The 18,381-nt window shown below is 36.1% G+C and overlaps 1 protein-coding gene across 1 annotated transcript in view; it reads left to right on the top strand.

Moving 5' to 3' along the window:
• The first annotated feature begins 3,712 nt into the window (after nt 1-3,712).
• Nucleotides 3,713-18,381, top strand: part of LOC129261773 (succinate dehydrogenase [ubiquinone] flavoprotein subunit, mitochondrial-like) — a 28,455-nt gene continuing 13,786 nt past the window's right edge. The window contains exons 1-9 of the mRNA XM_064101411.1: nt 3,713-3,937; nt 9,020-9,121; nt 11,613-11,774; nt 12,787-12,842; nt 13,305-13,392; nt 15,499-15,663; nt 16,159-16,307; nt 16,630-16,754; nt 18,130-18,298. Coding sequence (XP_063957481.1) covers nt 3,866-3,937; nt 9,020-9,121; nt 11,613-11,774; nt 12,787-12,842; nt 13,305-13,392; nt 15,499-15,663; nt 16,159-16,307; nt 16,630-16,754; nt 18,130-18,298 — 1,088 coding nt within the window. The 5' untranslated portion in view covers nt 3,713-3,865. The remainder of the gene's footprint in view (nt 3,938-9,019; nt 9,122-11,612; nt 11,775-12,786; nt 12,843-13,304; nt 13,393-15,498; nt 15,664-16,158; nt 16,308-16,629; nt 16,755-18,129; nt 18,299-18,381) is intronic.

Genomic DNA, 18,381 nt, shown 5'->3' with positions numbered 1-18,381 from the left:
AGCAGGAGAGAAGTAAAGGTAAATATCAATTAATTAATCATGTTTTGATTTTGTTAAATATCTTATTTACAAAGACCGAGAATAAAAAAAAACCCTCCTTCATTGAATGAAATAAAAAATAGTATTAGGGGGATCAAAGAGTTACAATCCATTTCTCTAAATGGGAATACTTAAACATTAGACCATGCACTAACTGGAGCCCAGAGCCAGTTCTCCTCCGGATAGGGGATGGGGTGTTTTAGGGAGGATGGGGGGGGGGTAGGGTCCAGGGCTGAGTTTGTTGTTGGGATTGAATAAATCTGATTGAAGAGGCCGAGGTTATGTTTTTTTTTAATATGCTGATGGCTTCAATTCGTTTAGGATTTATTAATATTTGAACATTTTTGCTCGCCTGCTCGCTTCAACCGCTTTCAACTTTTTTTGGGGGGCAGAAATTTTGCCTATATGCCATGCTTGGCCCCTCAAATTTTTGAAATAGCCCATTTGGATATTGAAGATTGTGTTCAAGTTTACCAAATATCATTAAGAATGAAAACATTCTTGTTGGCTAAAGAAAATAATACTAGGAAAATCCTAATGGAATAGAAATCAACCTTGTTATCACTCTTTAGAGTTTAGTTACATGTATTTTCAAAGTATGAAAATTGTTGTCAAAATTGCAGTCAGATCTGTCAAAATTATTCCTGTCATCAAATCACTTTAATCTTTATCATTATCATTATTACCATCATTATTATTAATATTGTCATAATCATTCATGACACGTTACCAATAAATAATGTTATTTTTCATCACTGCTGTTTTCTTGGTGATAATTACAATTATTGATGGCACTATAGCTGCTGTATAGTACACTTACTACTGCTACTGCTGACTGGTACTATTGACTAGGATAGTGTCATTAGATATACAGAACGATTGAAACATGTATAATTACTTATATAAAAGCAATGCAAAAGTATAAAATACAAAATGCTTTGAAAAAGCCTTGAAATTTCAAGGCTCAAAGTCATCAAGGCCAAATAAGCTTTGAAAAGTAGGCCTTAAAGGGATGGTCCAGGCCGAAAGTATTTATAGCTTAATAAATAGAGTCAAATTCACTAAGCAAAATGCCGAAAATTTCATCAAAATCGGATAACAAATGACAAAGTTATTGAATTTTAAAGTTTAGCAATATTTTCTGAAAACAGTCGTCATGAATATTCATTAGGTGGGCTGATGATGTCACATCCCCACTTGTTCTTTTGTATTTTATTATACGAAATTAGGTTTATTCACATTTTTTCCTCCAAGAACTAGAAAAATTGGATTGACAACTGATTTAGTGCATTAGATATTTATTGCTGCAACTTATTTCATTATAAGGGAGACATATTATTCGCACAAGTATGAAATATTGAAAAAAATATGATTTCATGCAATAACATAAGAAAACGGAAAGTGGAGATGTGACATCATTAGCCCACCTAATGAATATTCATGAAGACTGTTTTCACAAAATATTGCTAAATTTTAAACTTCAATAACTTTATTACTTGTGAGGATCAGTACAAAATATCCTGAAATACTAATAGCATGATTAGCAAAGAGGGATATGAAATCAAAAGATATGACTCGATGGCACGGGCAATAATGGCGGGAAAATGGGGGAAAAGAGGCAAAAAGAAACTGGAAATGAGGGTAGAGCTAAAAGCTAGATTGGAAAACCAGAATATGAAGAAAATGGACAAGAAAAAAAATTATTATAATAACACGATCGGGCTGCCGAGGATTGAAAAATATGAAGAACGGGAAGAAAGGTGGATGGCGTTTGTTATAAGCTTGCTAAATTTTAGGCGATAATGGTCGCAATCAGGACCCAAAAATCCTTAGCCAAGGGCTAGTTATATCCTTTGTATCATTGTATGTTATGTCCTAACCTAAGTAAAGCCATTCGCTGGCAAGATTTACCGTAAAAAGCCTGTTTTTGTTTGGCTAAATTTCCAAATCTACTATCACATGATTAGAATTTCATTTCAAAATCATTTAAAAAGGCAAAAAAAAATCTGGCTCGCTTCGCTCGCTGGCGACTTTTACAAATATTTCCACATTAGCTACTTGTTCTGCCTCAAACTATTTCGTAAATGTTGTCATAAGCATCCTACTAAAGCTGCAAAGTGCTCCAAAACAGCTGTTTCGTTCTTTAAAACATTCTCATCCATTCACTGTTAGCTCCCAACATTTTTTTTAATCTTTCATGTCATTATATAAAATTATAAATTCGCTCGCGCTACGCGCTCGCATGTAACTGTTGACTGAGATAAGCAAATTATCTGTTCACATGGGGCTTAAAAATCCAATGTTCAAGTCAATATGCTTCTCGCGATTAGAGTTTTCATTATTCCTTTTATAGCGAGATACACATCCTGCGTATTCATAATTTTCATAAATCAAAACTTTATTTTCAGCTCCCGCTACGCGCTCGCATCAATTGTTTATAAATTAGGTAGCCATCCAGTTAATGACTACAAAAAGTGCTTAGAAAGTCCAGTCATCATCTCAGGATATCAAAAAATTTCAGCTCGCTCTTCGCGCTCGCATTATTTCATCTGGTGAGATATCACCTTCATGACCCAGTGCAAACAGCTCGCTTCAAGTCCCTTTTCCTGTTATAGGGTCTACATGTGTACATAAAAAAAATAGGTCGCGCTTCTTGCTCGATTTTAAGAAATAGGCAAAATATTTGAGTATTGCCCCCCCCCCCCCCCACACACACAAATGTTCTTTTGCCTCCCCCGAGTTAAAATTCCTTGTAATGCCATTACCCCGAACCCGATCCGCATAGCACTGGCCCCAAAAGTTATGCAACCGAGAACAAATAAGAAAAGATGAAAAATATAAAGGAAAGGAAAGGAAGATGTAAGATATGATGTTATTTTCTGAATACCTTGTCAAAATCAATCTCAAAGTTAGATTTTCATAAAAAGGTTATTTTGTTCACGCTCGCTTGGGACTTTTTTGAAATTTTTGCTCCGCGCGCCATGCTGTGCCCTCTCTTTTTTTTTGTACTTATCACCATGGACGGAAATCTGTCCCCAAAGGTAGGGGGACCAGGGCTGCAAAATTTGATAAGCAAAAAAAAAAAAAAAAAAAAAAGTTTTTCACCCAAAATGTAAGGTCATTTAAACAAAAATATTTGACAAGCAAAAAAAAAGGTTTTCACCCAAAATATATACAAGGTCATTTAGTCCAAATACATGTATTATTTCGATTGTGAAGAATGACGTATTTCTAACCATCATAACAGAACAAAAATAGTAGGGCCAGACATTCGATACTGTGTCCCCCTACTATTTTTGGTAGGGGGACGCGTCCCCCCTGGGATTTCCGCCCATGCTTATCACGCATTGAGCTTCACCCTAATGCTCGGGCCCCATTCTTCTGAACCAATAAGTCTATTGCGATCCTAACTCTAACCCTGTGCAAATGTCGCAGGAACCTACGTCGCACATCCTTCCCATCCTTGCATATTGTGCACACAAAAAAACGGGACAAAAAACCCGGAAAAAAACCCAATAAAAGGGCCTCCTTCCCCGCCCCAATTCCTCAAGCATTATTATGTAACGAGAATTGTGACAAGTTTCGTAAGTGGCTTTCGCTGACTCCACCAGTATCACCGAGTTTATACGCAAAACGAACACCCGCTAGTGTAGCGCTAGCGCTGAACGAACACAAGCGAAATCCGATATGCAGGATATTTCATAATAGAAATTTGAGCCGAGCAAATTGGGAAGCCGGGACGAAGACGACAGGAAAAGATTAGAAACCTATTTAAATATCTGTGGAAAATAGATTTGAGTGATTGCAGTGTTGTCTCCTTCAATAAATGACAATGGCAAGTCAGCTTGGAGTGAGATTATGGTCAGCTGCAAAGAAAATCGACATATTCCCAAAACTTGTAAGTACCGCGGTACGATCTACGCTACCTCGAGCGAAGTTCGTGCAGGCTCCACTCCACTTCACTACCGCTACACTACGCTTCACCTACCCGAACTTCGAGACCATGAACTCGATCGGATATTCCTAGTGACAAAAGGTGGGATTTTATGGGAAGAAAATACAAAATTCATGCAACATTACGATCTTTAAAAACAAGTGCAACTAATATTCTTACTTTACACAAAGTTTCACTTCTTTTCCATGCTTCTATCACTTTTTATCAGTCTCAAAATTGATGATTTAGAGCCAACATGAAGTTCCTCACACGTATAATATTAATGCGCTGCCGACTTCAAAACATCGCATGCGGGAGGTACCGGGTCTGGTCCGAGCTCGGACCCTCGCGCGCATGCGATGTTCTGAAATCGGCAGTGAATTATTACGTGTGAGGAACTTCATGTTGGCTTTAAATCATCAATTTTGAGACTGATAGAAGCATTGAAAAGAAGTGAAACTTTGTGTAAAGTAAAAATATTAGTTTTACTTGTTTTTAAAGATCGTGATGTTGCATGAATTTTGTATTTTCTCCCCATAAAATCCCACCTTTTGTCACTCGGAATATCTGATCGAGTTCATGGTCTCGAAGTTCGGGTAGGTGGAGCGTAGTGAAGTGGAGTGGAGCCTGCACGAACTTCGCTCGAGGTAGATCTACGCGATCAACACGTACGTACTCACTGACACTGCCACTGCTACAGTGCTGGCAACGGCTCGACCGTGGCCATGTCGATGCGCTCAGGCCAGTGGCCGAATTCTGAAAATGACGTATCTTCAGAGTCAGTGGTGGACCGTGACCCAAAGCCAAGGGGACAAATGATTGGAGGGGCACTGACACTGTATTCTTTGTGAACAATGCTGCATGCTGTACCCCTCCAATCAGTATAGAGCCGGAGGCGCACGGCCAATATGGGAGACTGTCTCCCAAGTCAAGAGAGGGATTATCTCCAATATCAGAGACTTTTGTAAATAATTTGGGTATCCAATTTCAGAGACAGTCTCCAGTTTGGGAGACCAATTTCCTTTGTTTACATTTGCTGCAAAAGGTTTACCTCGGCGGCAAATAAAACTGTGATTGGCAGATTCCTCATGAAAAATTACCCCTTTTCACCATCTACTTAAAAAAATTAACCATCTACTTTTGTTTTGATAAGGATTTTTGTTGTCATCCACACACAAAACAAATGGGCTTCTGACCCAAGTGAGACAAAATTTTGGGTGGAAAAAATAACGCTTTTGACTTTTGTTGGTGTTTCTTTTGTTCTTTTGCAAAGCAAGTCTCCAATATGGGAGATTGTCTCCCCTATTGGAGAGAGTCTCCCATATTGGCCGTGCGCCTCTACTGTTGTGCCAATGGCAATGCTTTGTGATTTTGTCTCCTCCGGGTTAGCCAGGCGGCTTCTAGAGAGTAAAAATCATTTACTAACGTAAGGTTACTCATACGAAGCCAGGCCTTCTATCTCATAGACCCACACAGAGCCAGCCAAAACCTGAAACTTTCACCCCCGAGATTTCTACTTTCCTTCTAAAAGATCTAGCTCTAAATCATGTACATGTCGCGTAACGTTGGGGAAGTACAATAAGAAACAAGATGGCGGCGTAAACATCGGGCAAGTCTCTTCCGTCTTTTCACAATATTTTTTCATTTTTTTGATGAATTCTTGTTTTAAAAATAACAACGAGAGCGTAGAAATGTCGGAAATTAAGTTTTATCCCATGTACATGTTTTAGAGCTAGATCTTTTAGAAGGAAAGTAGAAATCTCGGGGGTGAAAGTTTCAGGTTTTGGCTGGCTCTGTGTGGGTCTATGAGATAGAAGGCCTGGCTTCGTATGAGAGTAACCTTACGTTAATAAATGATTTTTACTCTCTAGAAGCCGCCTGGCTACTCCGGGTAACGGTCCGCCACTGTCATGACTGTTCAGAGTTATAATAAAATCTAGCCTTGAGTTGAGGACTCCATGTCTGATATTTTTTAATAATAGTATTTTGACATATACTTCTTCAGACATGGAGCCTTGAACCGCCTGCCATCATAGTCATGATAGAGACACATGTAAACAAAGTGGATTTCCCTAGGAAATCCATCTTTTAAGATAAAAATCACGTAAATATTTTTGATTTTATTTATTTTTAAACTTTTAACCCCTTCATATGCATTAGGCCTTTGAAGGTTCATGCCGGCATTGCTGTGAGGATCCATGTCTATATGTGACTGGGGCAGTCAAATATATTCCTGTACACACGCGTGACCAAGGAATTTCCAAACACCCCCTAAACAAGTTTTTCTCTGTGTCTGTGTGCAAAATGACCCCCTAAACAAGTTTTTCGCAGGCTAAATACATTTTGGCCCCTAAACAAGTGTCGCCAAAATATGACCTCAGGGAAAAAATTACCCTAAACACGTTTGGCTAGTCTTTAAAAGAAAAAAGCTTTGGGGGAAAAAACATACCCTAAATACGTTTGACCCCGCGATTGACCAGTCTTTCAAAACCACCCTTTTTCTTGAATATCTGTGTTTTCGATACCCTTAACCAGGGCTCGACACTAGCGCCGGTCCGACGGTCCCAGACCGGTAAAAATCACTGTCGGACCAGTAGATTTTCAGAAATAGCAAGATTTACTGGTCCGACATAAACAGTAATAAAAACTATTGTTGGGCCAGTAACTTTTTCAGAAATGGTCAAATTCGCTAGTCCAACATAAACATGAAAAATATTCCATGACTCAAATTGCGAACCATTTTCCTCCCGTTAAATTCTGGCATTCACACACAGAACACACACAGAATGAATCGCATGCAATTTTTGATAGGGTAACATACAGTGTACACGTGGCTAGCCAGCCACACAGCCCACATGGTAAATTTCCTACTGGCTGCACGAACGAAGCTTGGCTAACCTCTGGCAGAAATCTCTCACAGAACTGGCAAAATTCACATTTCACACTAATGAAAAGCTCTTATAATGTCCATATTTCCTAAAAATTTGCCAAATTTGGGGTAACTCTGTCATTTGTAAGCAGTAAAAGGAGAAATTTTCACTTCTGTTTTAGTTCAAAGAGATCGGGTTTCGAGTGATATCGTCTGAATACATGATAGCCCCACATATGCATTTGTGTGTGTGTTGATACACTTGGTTTCTTTCGTAGCTAGTACTAGTATATTTTAATTGAGCCAAAAAGAAACTGATAATTTATTTATGATGATAGTTTTAGCTTTCTTCCTTTGTTTTCTTTCAATCTTTCTTTCCTTCTTTCTTTTCAATCTTTCTTTGTTTCTTCCCTCTCTTCTTTTACTGTCTTTCTTTTTTAATTTTCCCTTTTTCTTTGTCTTTTGTTCTTTCATTCTTTCTGTCCTGTTAATATTTTTCTCTATTTCTAATGCTCTTTCTTTTTCTTTCTTTTTTGATTTCCTTCTTTCTTTAATTCTTGAGTCCATCCATCCTATATTTATCTCTTCTTTCTTTCTTCATTTCCTTCCTTCTTTTCCCCTTTCTTTCCTTCATTCTTTGTTACTTTCTTTCTTTCCTCATTCCATCCATCCTTTCTTTACCCTTTCTTGTTTTTATTCCTTCTTTCAGCCCTTTCTCTCTTTCATTCCTTCCTTTCTTCTTTGTCTTTTGTTCTTTCTTTTTCCCCTTTGTTCCATCTATCCTTTTACCTTTTCTTTCTTCCTTTTATTTACTGCTTGCTTCCTTTCCTTTCTTTCTTTGAAGTTTGGTCTTTCTTTTTTGTTCTTCCTTTCATTTATTCTTTTACATTTTCTTTTTTTTTTCATATTGCTTGCTTGCTTCCTTCCTTCTTTATTCCTTCCCAACATTCCTTTTTCCTTCTATCATTTTCCCTTTTCTTGATTTCTTCCTTCTTTCAATCCTTTCTTTCTGTTTTCCTTCTTTCCATCTCTCCTTTTACCCTTTCTTTCTTTTTTTATTCCTTCTTTCCTTCTTTCTTTCATTACTTTGTCTTTTGTTCTTTCTTTCTATATTGCTTGCTTCATTTCTTTCCTTCTTTCCTTCATTCTTTTTTTCTTTTGTTCTTTCTTTCCTTCCTTTCCTTCTTTGGTTTTTTTTTTCCTTCAAATTTTTTCTTTACTTTTTTCTTCCTTCGTTTCTTTTATTCTTTCTTTTTTCCTTCTTTCCATCTCTCCTTTTACCCTTTCTTTCTTGTTTTATTGCTTCTTTCCTTCTTTCTCTTTCTTTCTTTCTTTCTTTCTTTCTTTCTTTCTTTCTTTCTTTCTTTCTTTCTTTCTTTCCTTCCTTTTTTTCTTTTGTTCTTTCTTTCTTATTTTTGTTCTTTCTTTCCTTCCTTTCCTTCTTTCTTTCTTTAGTTCTTTCTTTTTTTCCTTCCTTCACATCTATCCTTTCTTTACCTTTGCTTTTTTCTTCCTTCCTTCCTTTCTTTTATTCTTTCTTCCTTTCTTTCTTTTTGTCTTTCATTCATTCATTCCTTCATTTTTTTTTTTGGGGGGGGGGTAACAAGAAAGGACAGCAAAATAAACTCACGCCTTTTTTTAATGTTTTCTTTATTTTTTGGGACCAGTAGATTTTAGGTTCGGACCAGTAAAAAATTGAAAAACTGAGTATCTACTGGTCCGACATGAATAGGTTGGACCAGTAGAAAAAAAGGGTTAGTGTGGAGCCCTGCCTTAACGAGTCCATGCGCGGACCTCATCCAAAACTGAAAAAACACAGCTTTAAACGCTTTTTTGGTCACGCGTGTGTACAGCAATATATTTGACTGGCCCCCGGGCCTGTCTCCCACCATTAGCCATATAGAATGCTTGAATTCCAATTTAATGACTAATTTACAGGTGTACAATTTACATCAATATTACGGAGGTCATGCACTGCACCTAGATTTGCATGATTGGGGTTGCGACAAAATTGTCAACCTGACTATTTTCACTGATATATTTTGAATGTGGGGACTTTGAAGAGCTACATGTATCATCTGCAGTGGATCAGTCTTTTGTGTTGTTCTTCCAAAATATTGTGGAAATAATTTAAAAGCTCACAATGATAATTGACAATTTTCATGATCTTTTCCCAGCTTTCTGCAGGTAATCTTGTTAGACCGGCAGCAACCAGCAACAGGAATTTTCATTTCTCAATAGAAGGAAGACAAACAGGAGATGGAACCAAAACAAGTCAGGTTAGTTAACACCAAAAATGTGTTGATACCACGGTATCAATATGTTATTTCAATTAGTGTTTAAATATGGTGTTGGTGTAGCGGCTCTGAGAACTATGTTATACATGCACATTCCATGGTCGACCCGACACCAGCATCATTTCAAGTACATTATGGAAATCTGGTATTGGTGTTTGGCAACATCGACACCAGTGGCAAAGCGTTGAAGTGAGCCTTGGTCTAGTGTTGAAAACTGGTATTATTGTTATGACAACGCTAAACATCAGTGACAATACCTCACTTGAAATGAGGCTTGACTCGATGCTGCTGTTCATTTGATGAAAGAAGATTATGAATTTATGAGTGAAAATCATCAAAGCTTCATGCAATGTATGGAGCACTGACTCTTGGTTTCTTGAAGTGATTTTAGACATTGCATTCTGTACGACAAGGTTTACTACAATTTCTCTCCCATTTTACTTCCATCATTGATTCTGTTTTCGCATGTACAGTTGTAAGACTTGATTGCCATGTGCTATCAAAGACATGATCAGTTTCTTCTTACTAAACCCACTCCAGTGTTGGAAGCTCTGATCAGCAGCCTTTTCACACTCTAACAGCTACATTAACCCAAACTTAAAATCACCCAATGTATGAAGATTTTAGAGCATCCATTGAGCGAATACAGTCTCAAAGTTTATTACTTGATATTCACAGTTACGATTCCTGAACTTTATTGCATGTGTTAATTTTTATTGATGAATCGTGTGGATCATTTTAGGCCTCATTCTGTATTAAATATATTATTTGCAAATAATGCATGCATTTACCTTGAACCTTGTACATGTTTGCTCTTTAAATGTTAATGTTTAATTGGGGCAATTACGTTTTAGTTATAAGAAATCATTAGACGTTTTTCTCCTTTTCCCAGTTTATTCATCTTCTTTTACTTCTACTTCTTCTCTCTTTCTCATCCTTCATCATCATGTTTCTTCTGTTTATCTAATTTTATATGTACATGTAATTATTATTACCATACTTAAAGGGGTGGTCCGGGCTGAAAGTATGTATGGCTTAATAAATAGAGTAGAATTCACTGAGCAAAATGCCGAAAATTTCATCAAAATCGGATAACAAATAACAAAGTTATTGAATTTTAAAGTTTAGCAATATTTTGTGAAAACAGTCGTCATGAATATTCATTAGGTGGGCTGATGATGTCACATCTCCACTTGTTCTTTTGTATTTTATTATATGAAATTAGGTTTATTCAAATTTTTTCCTCCAAGAACTAGAAAAATTGGATTGACAACTGATTTAGTGCATTAGATATTTATTGCTGCAACTTATTTCATTATAAGGGAGACATATTATTCACACAAGTATGAAATAATGAAAAAAATAATGATTTTATGTAATAACATAAGAAAACGGAAAGTGGAGATGTGCCATCATCAGCCCACCTAATGAATATTCATGACGACTGTTTTCACAAAATATTGCTTAACTTTAAACTTTAATAACGTTATCATTTGTTATCCGATTTTGATGAAATTTTCGGCATTTTGCTCAGTGAATTCTACTCTATGTATTAAGATATAAATACTTTCAGCCCGGACCATCCCTTTAATGTAATTCTTCACTTGTCTGCAGAAAGTATGGCAATAATAATTACATGTACATATAAAATTAGATACAGAAGAAGAAACATGATGATGAAGGATGGAAAAGAGAGAAGAAGTAGAAGTATTCAAGGTTTTGTTGAATTTATTGCCATTTATGAAAAATCAATAAACATTTATAGGCAGGCTCCCATTCATCATTCAACTGAACATGCTTCATTGAAATCAAAAGAAGTTCAACATCAAGGGAACTGTAAATGCAACCTCGACATGCAACGGACAATGGGTCACATTTCATGAAACAACATATTATTTGAAACTTGCACATTGTAATAAGGATTTGCAGATGTACATGTAGTAAAATACAGTCATTCAGGAAACAGAAATGACAAGATTTACAATGTAGGTTAAAGGTCACTTCATATAAACCGGGGCCTGTTTCATGAAACTCGTTACAATAACAACTTTGCAATATTAAACAGTTACTGAAATCCTTCTTTCTGATTGGCTGATGGTAAATTTGTTATAGAAATTGTGCATTTGTTATTATAACAAGTCTTTATGAAACAGAACCCTGGAAGAAACGTCCATCTTCATGTACAAAGTGAGATTAGATTTTTTTATAAAGTACAAGTGTGTGTATTCATGTATGTTTTTGCATGTAAATTTGATAAAGTAAATACTCAAGAGGAATCAAAATGGAAACAAATGTTTGACATTAAATAATTTGTCTCAAAGTCAACACTTGCATTTGTTTGTTTGTTTATTTTTTTATATTTAGTTTGGTAATGCAGGTTAGCATTCTTGGGGTATTCTGTTTATATTTAAATGTTACATACGTTTAACTATATCATATTTGTTGATGATTTCCCTCTGGTCATCTTCTGTAGGTTTCAAGAGACTATCCTGTTGTTGATCACACCTTTGATGCTGTTGTGGTCGGTGCTGGCGGTGCCGGTCTTAGGGCGGCATTTGGTCTGGCTCATGAAGGATTTAAGACCGCCTGTGTCACAAAACTCTTCCCTACCAGGTCACATACAGTAGCAGCACAGGTTTGTTCTCACTGAGTCATTTATTTGTGACCCACCTGTTCAAAATCTCATTGTAACCTATTACTATCGATTAGTACAAGTTTAACCCACTTAAAGATAAATAAAAGTAGTTGCAGTAAGCACTGATTTCACGAGAAAGTCTGTAAAACCAGGCTTAATTGTCACTATATCAGCGTGGAACTAGATCTGGTACAGTAACATAAACTGAACTTCGTGAAATCTTGAAATCTACGCTGAAAAATGTTCACACTGAAGATCACCAACACAGATAAGCGCACGTGGACAGTGTATTATTATTGCTTTGAATGTCGGCCCGATGCTTGACCCAAATCCCGTGCTTATTTGCTAATTTCTCAGCAATTACACAATTTCTTCCTGAATCCTTTGGCACATATTTTTTATTCACACAAACAGACACTTTGGTAGTCATTTCATTGGATTCTGTACGAAGTCATTTTGATATCGTTACCACAACTGGCATTTATCTTTAAATATAGTAGCTCATTAATTGATGCAGTTATGACCTACCTAGTGTTATTGATCCACAACTTAATGAATGGTTTCTACTTTTACACTTCAAAAACTCCAGTGTTGATTTAACACCAGCCCAGAATCTATATATGTCCACACCAGAGAAGTATTGAAACAACACCAGTTTGGAATCAAACCGATGCTGTTTCAGTACTAATTGGTGTTGTATAAACACCTTCTGGTGTTAGACCAAAACAAAACTGGTGTTTTTTAACACTTCTCTGGTGTGGACATATATAGATTCCAGGCTGGTGTTAAATCAACACCAGAGTTTTTGCAGTGTAGTTGTAATATATTTAAGGTTGAAACCCCTGTCTCATATCACATTAATTATTTCACATAACTCAATGGGTGGCTCAGTTGAGACCAACACGTAGCAAGTTTCTTCTGTGACCCACCTAGGTTCAGAACTCATTCATCGGTTCAGATGTGACTCATTTTATATCCTGAGGTCATTTATTAATTCCTCTTTTTTTTACAGGGTGGTATCAATGCTGCACTGGGGAACATGGAACCAGATAACTGGAGATGGCACATGTATGTTCATTCTGAATACATTTTTTTTCCTTTTGAATTGTTTGATGAATGGGCAAGTTGGCTCATTCAGTTGTATTCTATGTTTGGCGAATATCAGACACAGACGCCTATATTACATAGTATCATTCCTCGTCCATAATTCAAAACAATGGTCATCATCAAAATGAGAGTCGTCAATGTAGGATTTCAAGAGGAGATCATATGGAAAATAATTAATAAGGCAACAAGAAAAAACTTATATATAGATAGGTGAAAGTTTGAATAAAATTGGAAAATAATTAGAATTAAGAAAGTGTTGAATTTCAGACCGATAGGATGTCATGAAATACACCAGGAACAAATTTCTCAATTGGTTGTAAATAAGAAGAATATTTTAGATCAATGATTGGATTAATTGTACAAAATAAAGGTATAAAGAACACAGTCATTGATGACCTCCTTATCTGCGTGTTTTCTTCATAGGTATGATACCGTCAAAGGCTCTGATTGGCTAGGAGATCAAGATGCTATTCATTACATGACGGAAGAAGCCCCCAAGGCTGTTATCGAGGTAATCCTTTTATTTCAGCAAATATAAATAACAGGGAAACATACGTAAATAAGACATGTTTACATGACAACAGAATCCAAACATAAAACAATTTAGGCCTATGACACGACTGAGTACATAATAAATCAAGTACTGTAAGGATTTAGTGTTGATAGTGAGAAATTAGATATGGCATTTTTAAACTTACTTTTTTTACCAAATAGATATCTGCTCATCCTGGTCCATATGCAAATGAGTGAACCGATGATGTTCCTCACTATTTATTTTGTATTTTCAATGTGAAATATGGAATATTTGAATTTTCCCCTCATTAAAATGTCTAACAGAATTTGTTTTCTCCTGAAAAAGGGGGAATTGCAATGGATGAAACTTATTGCCATTCCATGTGGTCAAATCTGCAAAACAAAATGAAAATTCTATCAGTCATAGAATTAAATACAAAAGAAATTGGGAGTGAGTGGCATCGACTCTTTCATTCATATTCCTTGTATCACTATGATGTACATGTAAGTGCAACTTAAGAAAAAAAAGCAAAATATCAAAATGTCATGCCTTTCATATTTTAAACCAGATTTCAATGAATTTTCTCTTTTTATTCAAATCAACTGTTTGTTGGGTGGATGGACTTGCCCTTTAAATGAATGGAATAGGAACTGTGTCTCTGAAACATGAAGCTGCATGAATGATTGTGGGTCTGATATCTATTATTGATTGCATTGTGTACAAACAATTATCAAAGCCAGCCCCATGGTCAATTGCTATGTCATAGGACCCAGGTACATCAGTATTATCTGTTCCGTAATATTATTTCTAAGTGACAAAGAGTCCAAAATTCATGTGCAAGAATTGTCTATGGTGTATGGTCAGTTCCCCCATGTCTGCGCGGTCTCCCAAGTCTGCGCACCCGCGTATCTGCACGATTCTAGTAAAAGAAGATACGCAACGAGCACGAACTTTACACATGCAATACATAGACAGGTATTCATAAAAATCTGACTCAAAATGATGGAAAAATAATTAATTCAGGGCATTTCATGTGACGGCCTCAAAATGCAGCCTTTTTCATCAAAATCCCTGAATCGTGTGCAAAGTGAATGAGTGCGCAGACATGGGGTACCATTTTTTTTCAATCTGAAAATGACTGCCCAAAGGTTTTTTCAAGAAAATCTTATATTTTCTTTCATTTTTTAATGAGAAATTTGGTACACTTACTCTTAATAATATAAGGAACACTATTAACCAAAAGATTTTGTGAAATAAGAAGAAATTCATGTTAAATCTTAACTCAAATTGTTAGGTGCGCAGACTTGGGGCCCACCATCATACGAAAGTTCCACTACACCTTCTCTGAGAGAGCTCTACTGGTTGCCAGTGCGTCAAAGAATTTCATTCACAATTCTGTTAATTGCATGTCAATCATGAATCGGTCAAGCCCCATACTACATAACAGAATTACTCAAACTTAAAAAACCCAATCGCATAGTCGAAGTCTGCGAAGTTCCACAGATAAATCATTGTTCCAGATCCCCTTTCACAAAACAAGAGTTACACTCGGCGATTGCGCATTCGCACTTGCTGCCCCGTAATTTTGGAATAGCCTGCCAATTGACATAAGAAGTTCTCCATCACTTACGATCTTTTTTTTTTATCTCCCCTCTATCCTCTCTTCATTTAAGTTGTAAGGGTGTGTGCTTGATCTATTTCAATTTTCTTTTCTGCAATCACCAATGTATTATCGTTTTATGTAAATTTGATTGTGATATGTTATATATTGTGTATCTGTAATTATTTTATTAGTCCTGTACTTCGTCCTAAAAAAATGAGTAACCTGGACTTATTTTCATTGTTTGTAACTTCCCTTTGTTTTCTTTTGAATAAAGGTGATATTAAAAAAAAAAATGAAATTTAAAACATATCTCTTTAATCAAGCAATTTCTGTGTACAATTAGAATTAAGTTTTTAAAAAGCTCTGAACTAGTGCAGCTGAATATATTCATATAAAAGCTGTGCTATACAAATTTCTGTTTCATGTTTGTTATCTATTCTTTTCATTATCTATCCAACTTTATCCAATTTCATTCATTTCAATTCATTACTATTCACCAGCTTGAGAACTATGGTATGCCTTTCAGCCGAACAGAAGAAGGTAAGATCTACCAGAGAGCATTTGGAGGTCAGAGCTATGACTATGGTAAGGGAGGTCAAGCACATCGATGCTGTGCTGTGGCAGATAGGACAGGTCATTCACTGCTACATACACTCTATGGACAGGTAATAATTGATGCTACTCAAGCTTTATTAAATAGTTCCTGTTCCTCCGCAATCAAAGCTAAATTTTAGAGGTTGCTCATGCTAAAATTTTATGAGAAACTCTTTAAACTCAAGGTTACCATATTGTCATAAATCTTATAAGTTGCATAAACCTAACTTAATGAAATAGTAACATCTAAGCTGAATAGCAAGTATACTGCCAATCTCAGGGTGGGAGTCAAATTGACCCCCCCCCCCATATATCCTGGTCTGAAATAGCCCAGTTGAAATAGGGTTAAACAATTGTTTCACAGTAGAGACCAGGGGCCTGTTTTGTGAGGACTAACTACTATAGAAACTATGTCATTGTGGTAACAAGGATCAGCATCCAACCATAAATGTTTTGATGGTAGTTACCATCATGGCAGCGTTACACTAGTTGTAGCTCTTTGTGAAACCTGCCCCAAGACAGTTCTTTACATGAAGTGAACATGAATCTTCTTTTCCTTTCCACAGTCACTGATGTATGATACATCATACTTCATTGAGTACTTTGCACTGGATCTGATTATGGAAGAAGGGGAGTGTCGCGGTGTGGTGGCGCTCTGCATGGAAGATGGCTCAATCCACAGGATCAGGGCCAAGAACACTGTCCTTGCTACAGGGTAAGATAATCAATCTAGGACACCAAAGTTTGTGAGAACCATTCTGATTGGTTCCTCATCAGTGTTATGAACACAAAGGCGTTTGCAAGGATGATTATGATTGGTCATTGCCATTGACTGCCATCCTCTGTTACTGAGCCCTATTTTTCTTAAATTTGATGAAGTAATCTGTGACATAATTGATCAATACTTACATGTCTCTTCTAGTGTTGTTCTCTCTTATAGTATAAATGTTCAATTATTAAGAAATTAGAACTTTAGTAGCAATGTGATTTCTAGTTGATATATGCATGATTTGTTTTATTTATTTTTTTTTTTTCAGTGGCTATGGACGTGCATACTTCAGTTGTACCTCGGCTCATTCCTGCACCGGGGATGGGACAGCTATGCTTACGAGGGCTGGGCTAGCAAATGAAGATATGGAGTTTGTCCAATTCCACCCCACAGGTAATGAAAAGGGCCACACAATATGATATCTGAATGTCACAATATGATATTTGAATGTCACAATATGACATCTGAATGTCACAATATGACATCTGAATGGCACAATATGATATCTGAATGTCACAATATGACATCTGAATGGCACAATATGATATCTGAATGTCAATATGATATCTCAATGTCACAATATGTTATCTGAATGTCAATAGGATATCTGAATGTCACAATATGACATCTGAATGTCAATATGACACCTCAATGTCACAATGTGATATCTGAATGTCAATAGGATATCTGAATGTCACAATATGACATCTGAATGTCAATATGACATCTGAATGTCACAATATGATATCTGAATGTCAATATGACATCTGAATGTCACAATATGATATCTGAATGTCAATATGATATCTGAATGTCACAATATGATATCTGAATGTCACAATATGATATCTGAATGTCACAATATGATATCTGAATGTCACAATATGATATCTGAATGTCACAATATGATATCTGAATGTCACAATATGATATCTGAATGTCACAATATGATATCTGAATGTCACAATATGATATCTGAATGTCAATTTTATATCTGAATGTCACAATATGATATCTGAATGTCTCAATATGATATCTGATGAATGTCACAATATGATATCTGAATGTCACAGTATGATATCTGAATGTTACAATATGATATTTGAATGTCACAATATGATATCTGAATGTCATAATATGACATTTGAATGTCATAATATGATATCGGAATGTCACAATATGATATCTGAATGTCACAATATGATATATGAATGTCTCAATATGATATCTGATGAATGTCACAATATGATATCTGAATGTCACAATATGATATCTAAATGTCACAATATGAAAAAAAGGGCAGCAAAATAAAAGTCATTTAACTCTGCCCAACATTTGTTGATGCCTCATATCAATGATGCTGAGTTTTGGTGCTTAGCTTATTGGTGCCATGTTTAAATAAGCCTTGTTAACACACAAAACAAAACATGGGATAGGACTCTAAACGATTTTATGATTTCAGAAATATTGTATGAAAAGTTGAAAAAATCATGACTGTACTGTAGCAGTCGTAGCTAAGAATTCAAGTAGCTTCACATGACATGCCAATATCATGGTGAAAAAGATACTGCTGACAATTCATGGTTAATTTGATTTCATACATGTCAAAAGAGCTGCAGAAATTTGATTCTTTCATGAAGTTTGGCTTACTTTATCGAACTATGAAATTGACAAGTGTACCGGTATGTAGGAAAATTATCATTTTATCAGCAAGATCCATGTGATTGTCCGTAGACAGGCTTTGAATACGTTATTTTGTATTTACTAGGTATCTATGGAGCAGGATGTCTGATTACAGAGGGATGTCGAGGAGAGGGTGGATACCTCCTCAATAGTGAAGGCGAAAGGTTTATGGAAAGGTATGCTCCTACCGCCAAGGATCTTGCATCAAGGGACGTTGTCTCGAGGTCGATGACTATTGAAATCAGAGAAGGAAGGTGAGTACCTGCTTTATTTATTAAACACTTATAAGGACCACGAGGTTGGTTCCCCTTTTCTCCATTGATATTCATGGTTAATT

The sequence above is a fragment of the Lytechinus pictus genome, chromosome 1 (assembly GCF_037042905.1).
Source record: "Lytechinus pictus isolate F3 Inbred chromosome 1, Lp3.0, whole genome shotgun sequence".
Classification (NCBI taxonomy): Eukaryota; Metazoa; Echinodermata; class Echinoidea; order Temnopleuroida; family Toxopneustidae; genus Lytechinus; species Lytechinus pictus.
The sequence above is the reverse complement of the archived record's forward strand: the minus strand, read 5'-3'. Positions and strand labels throughout refer to the sequence as shown.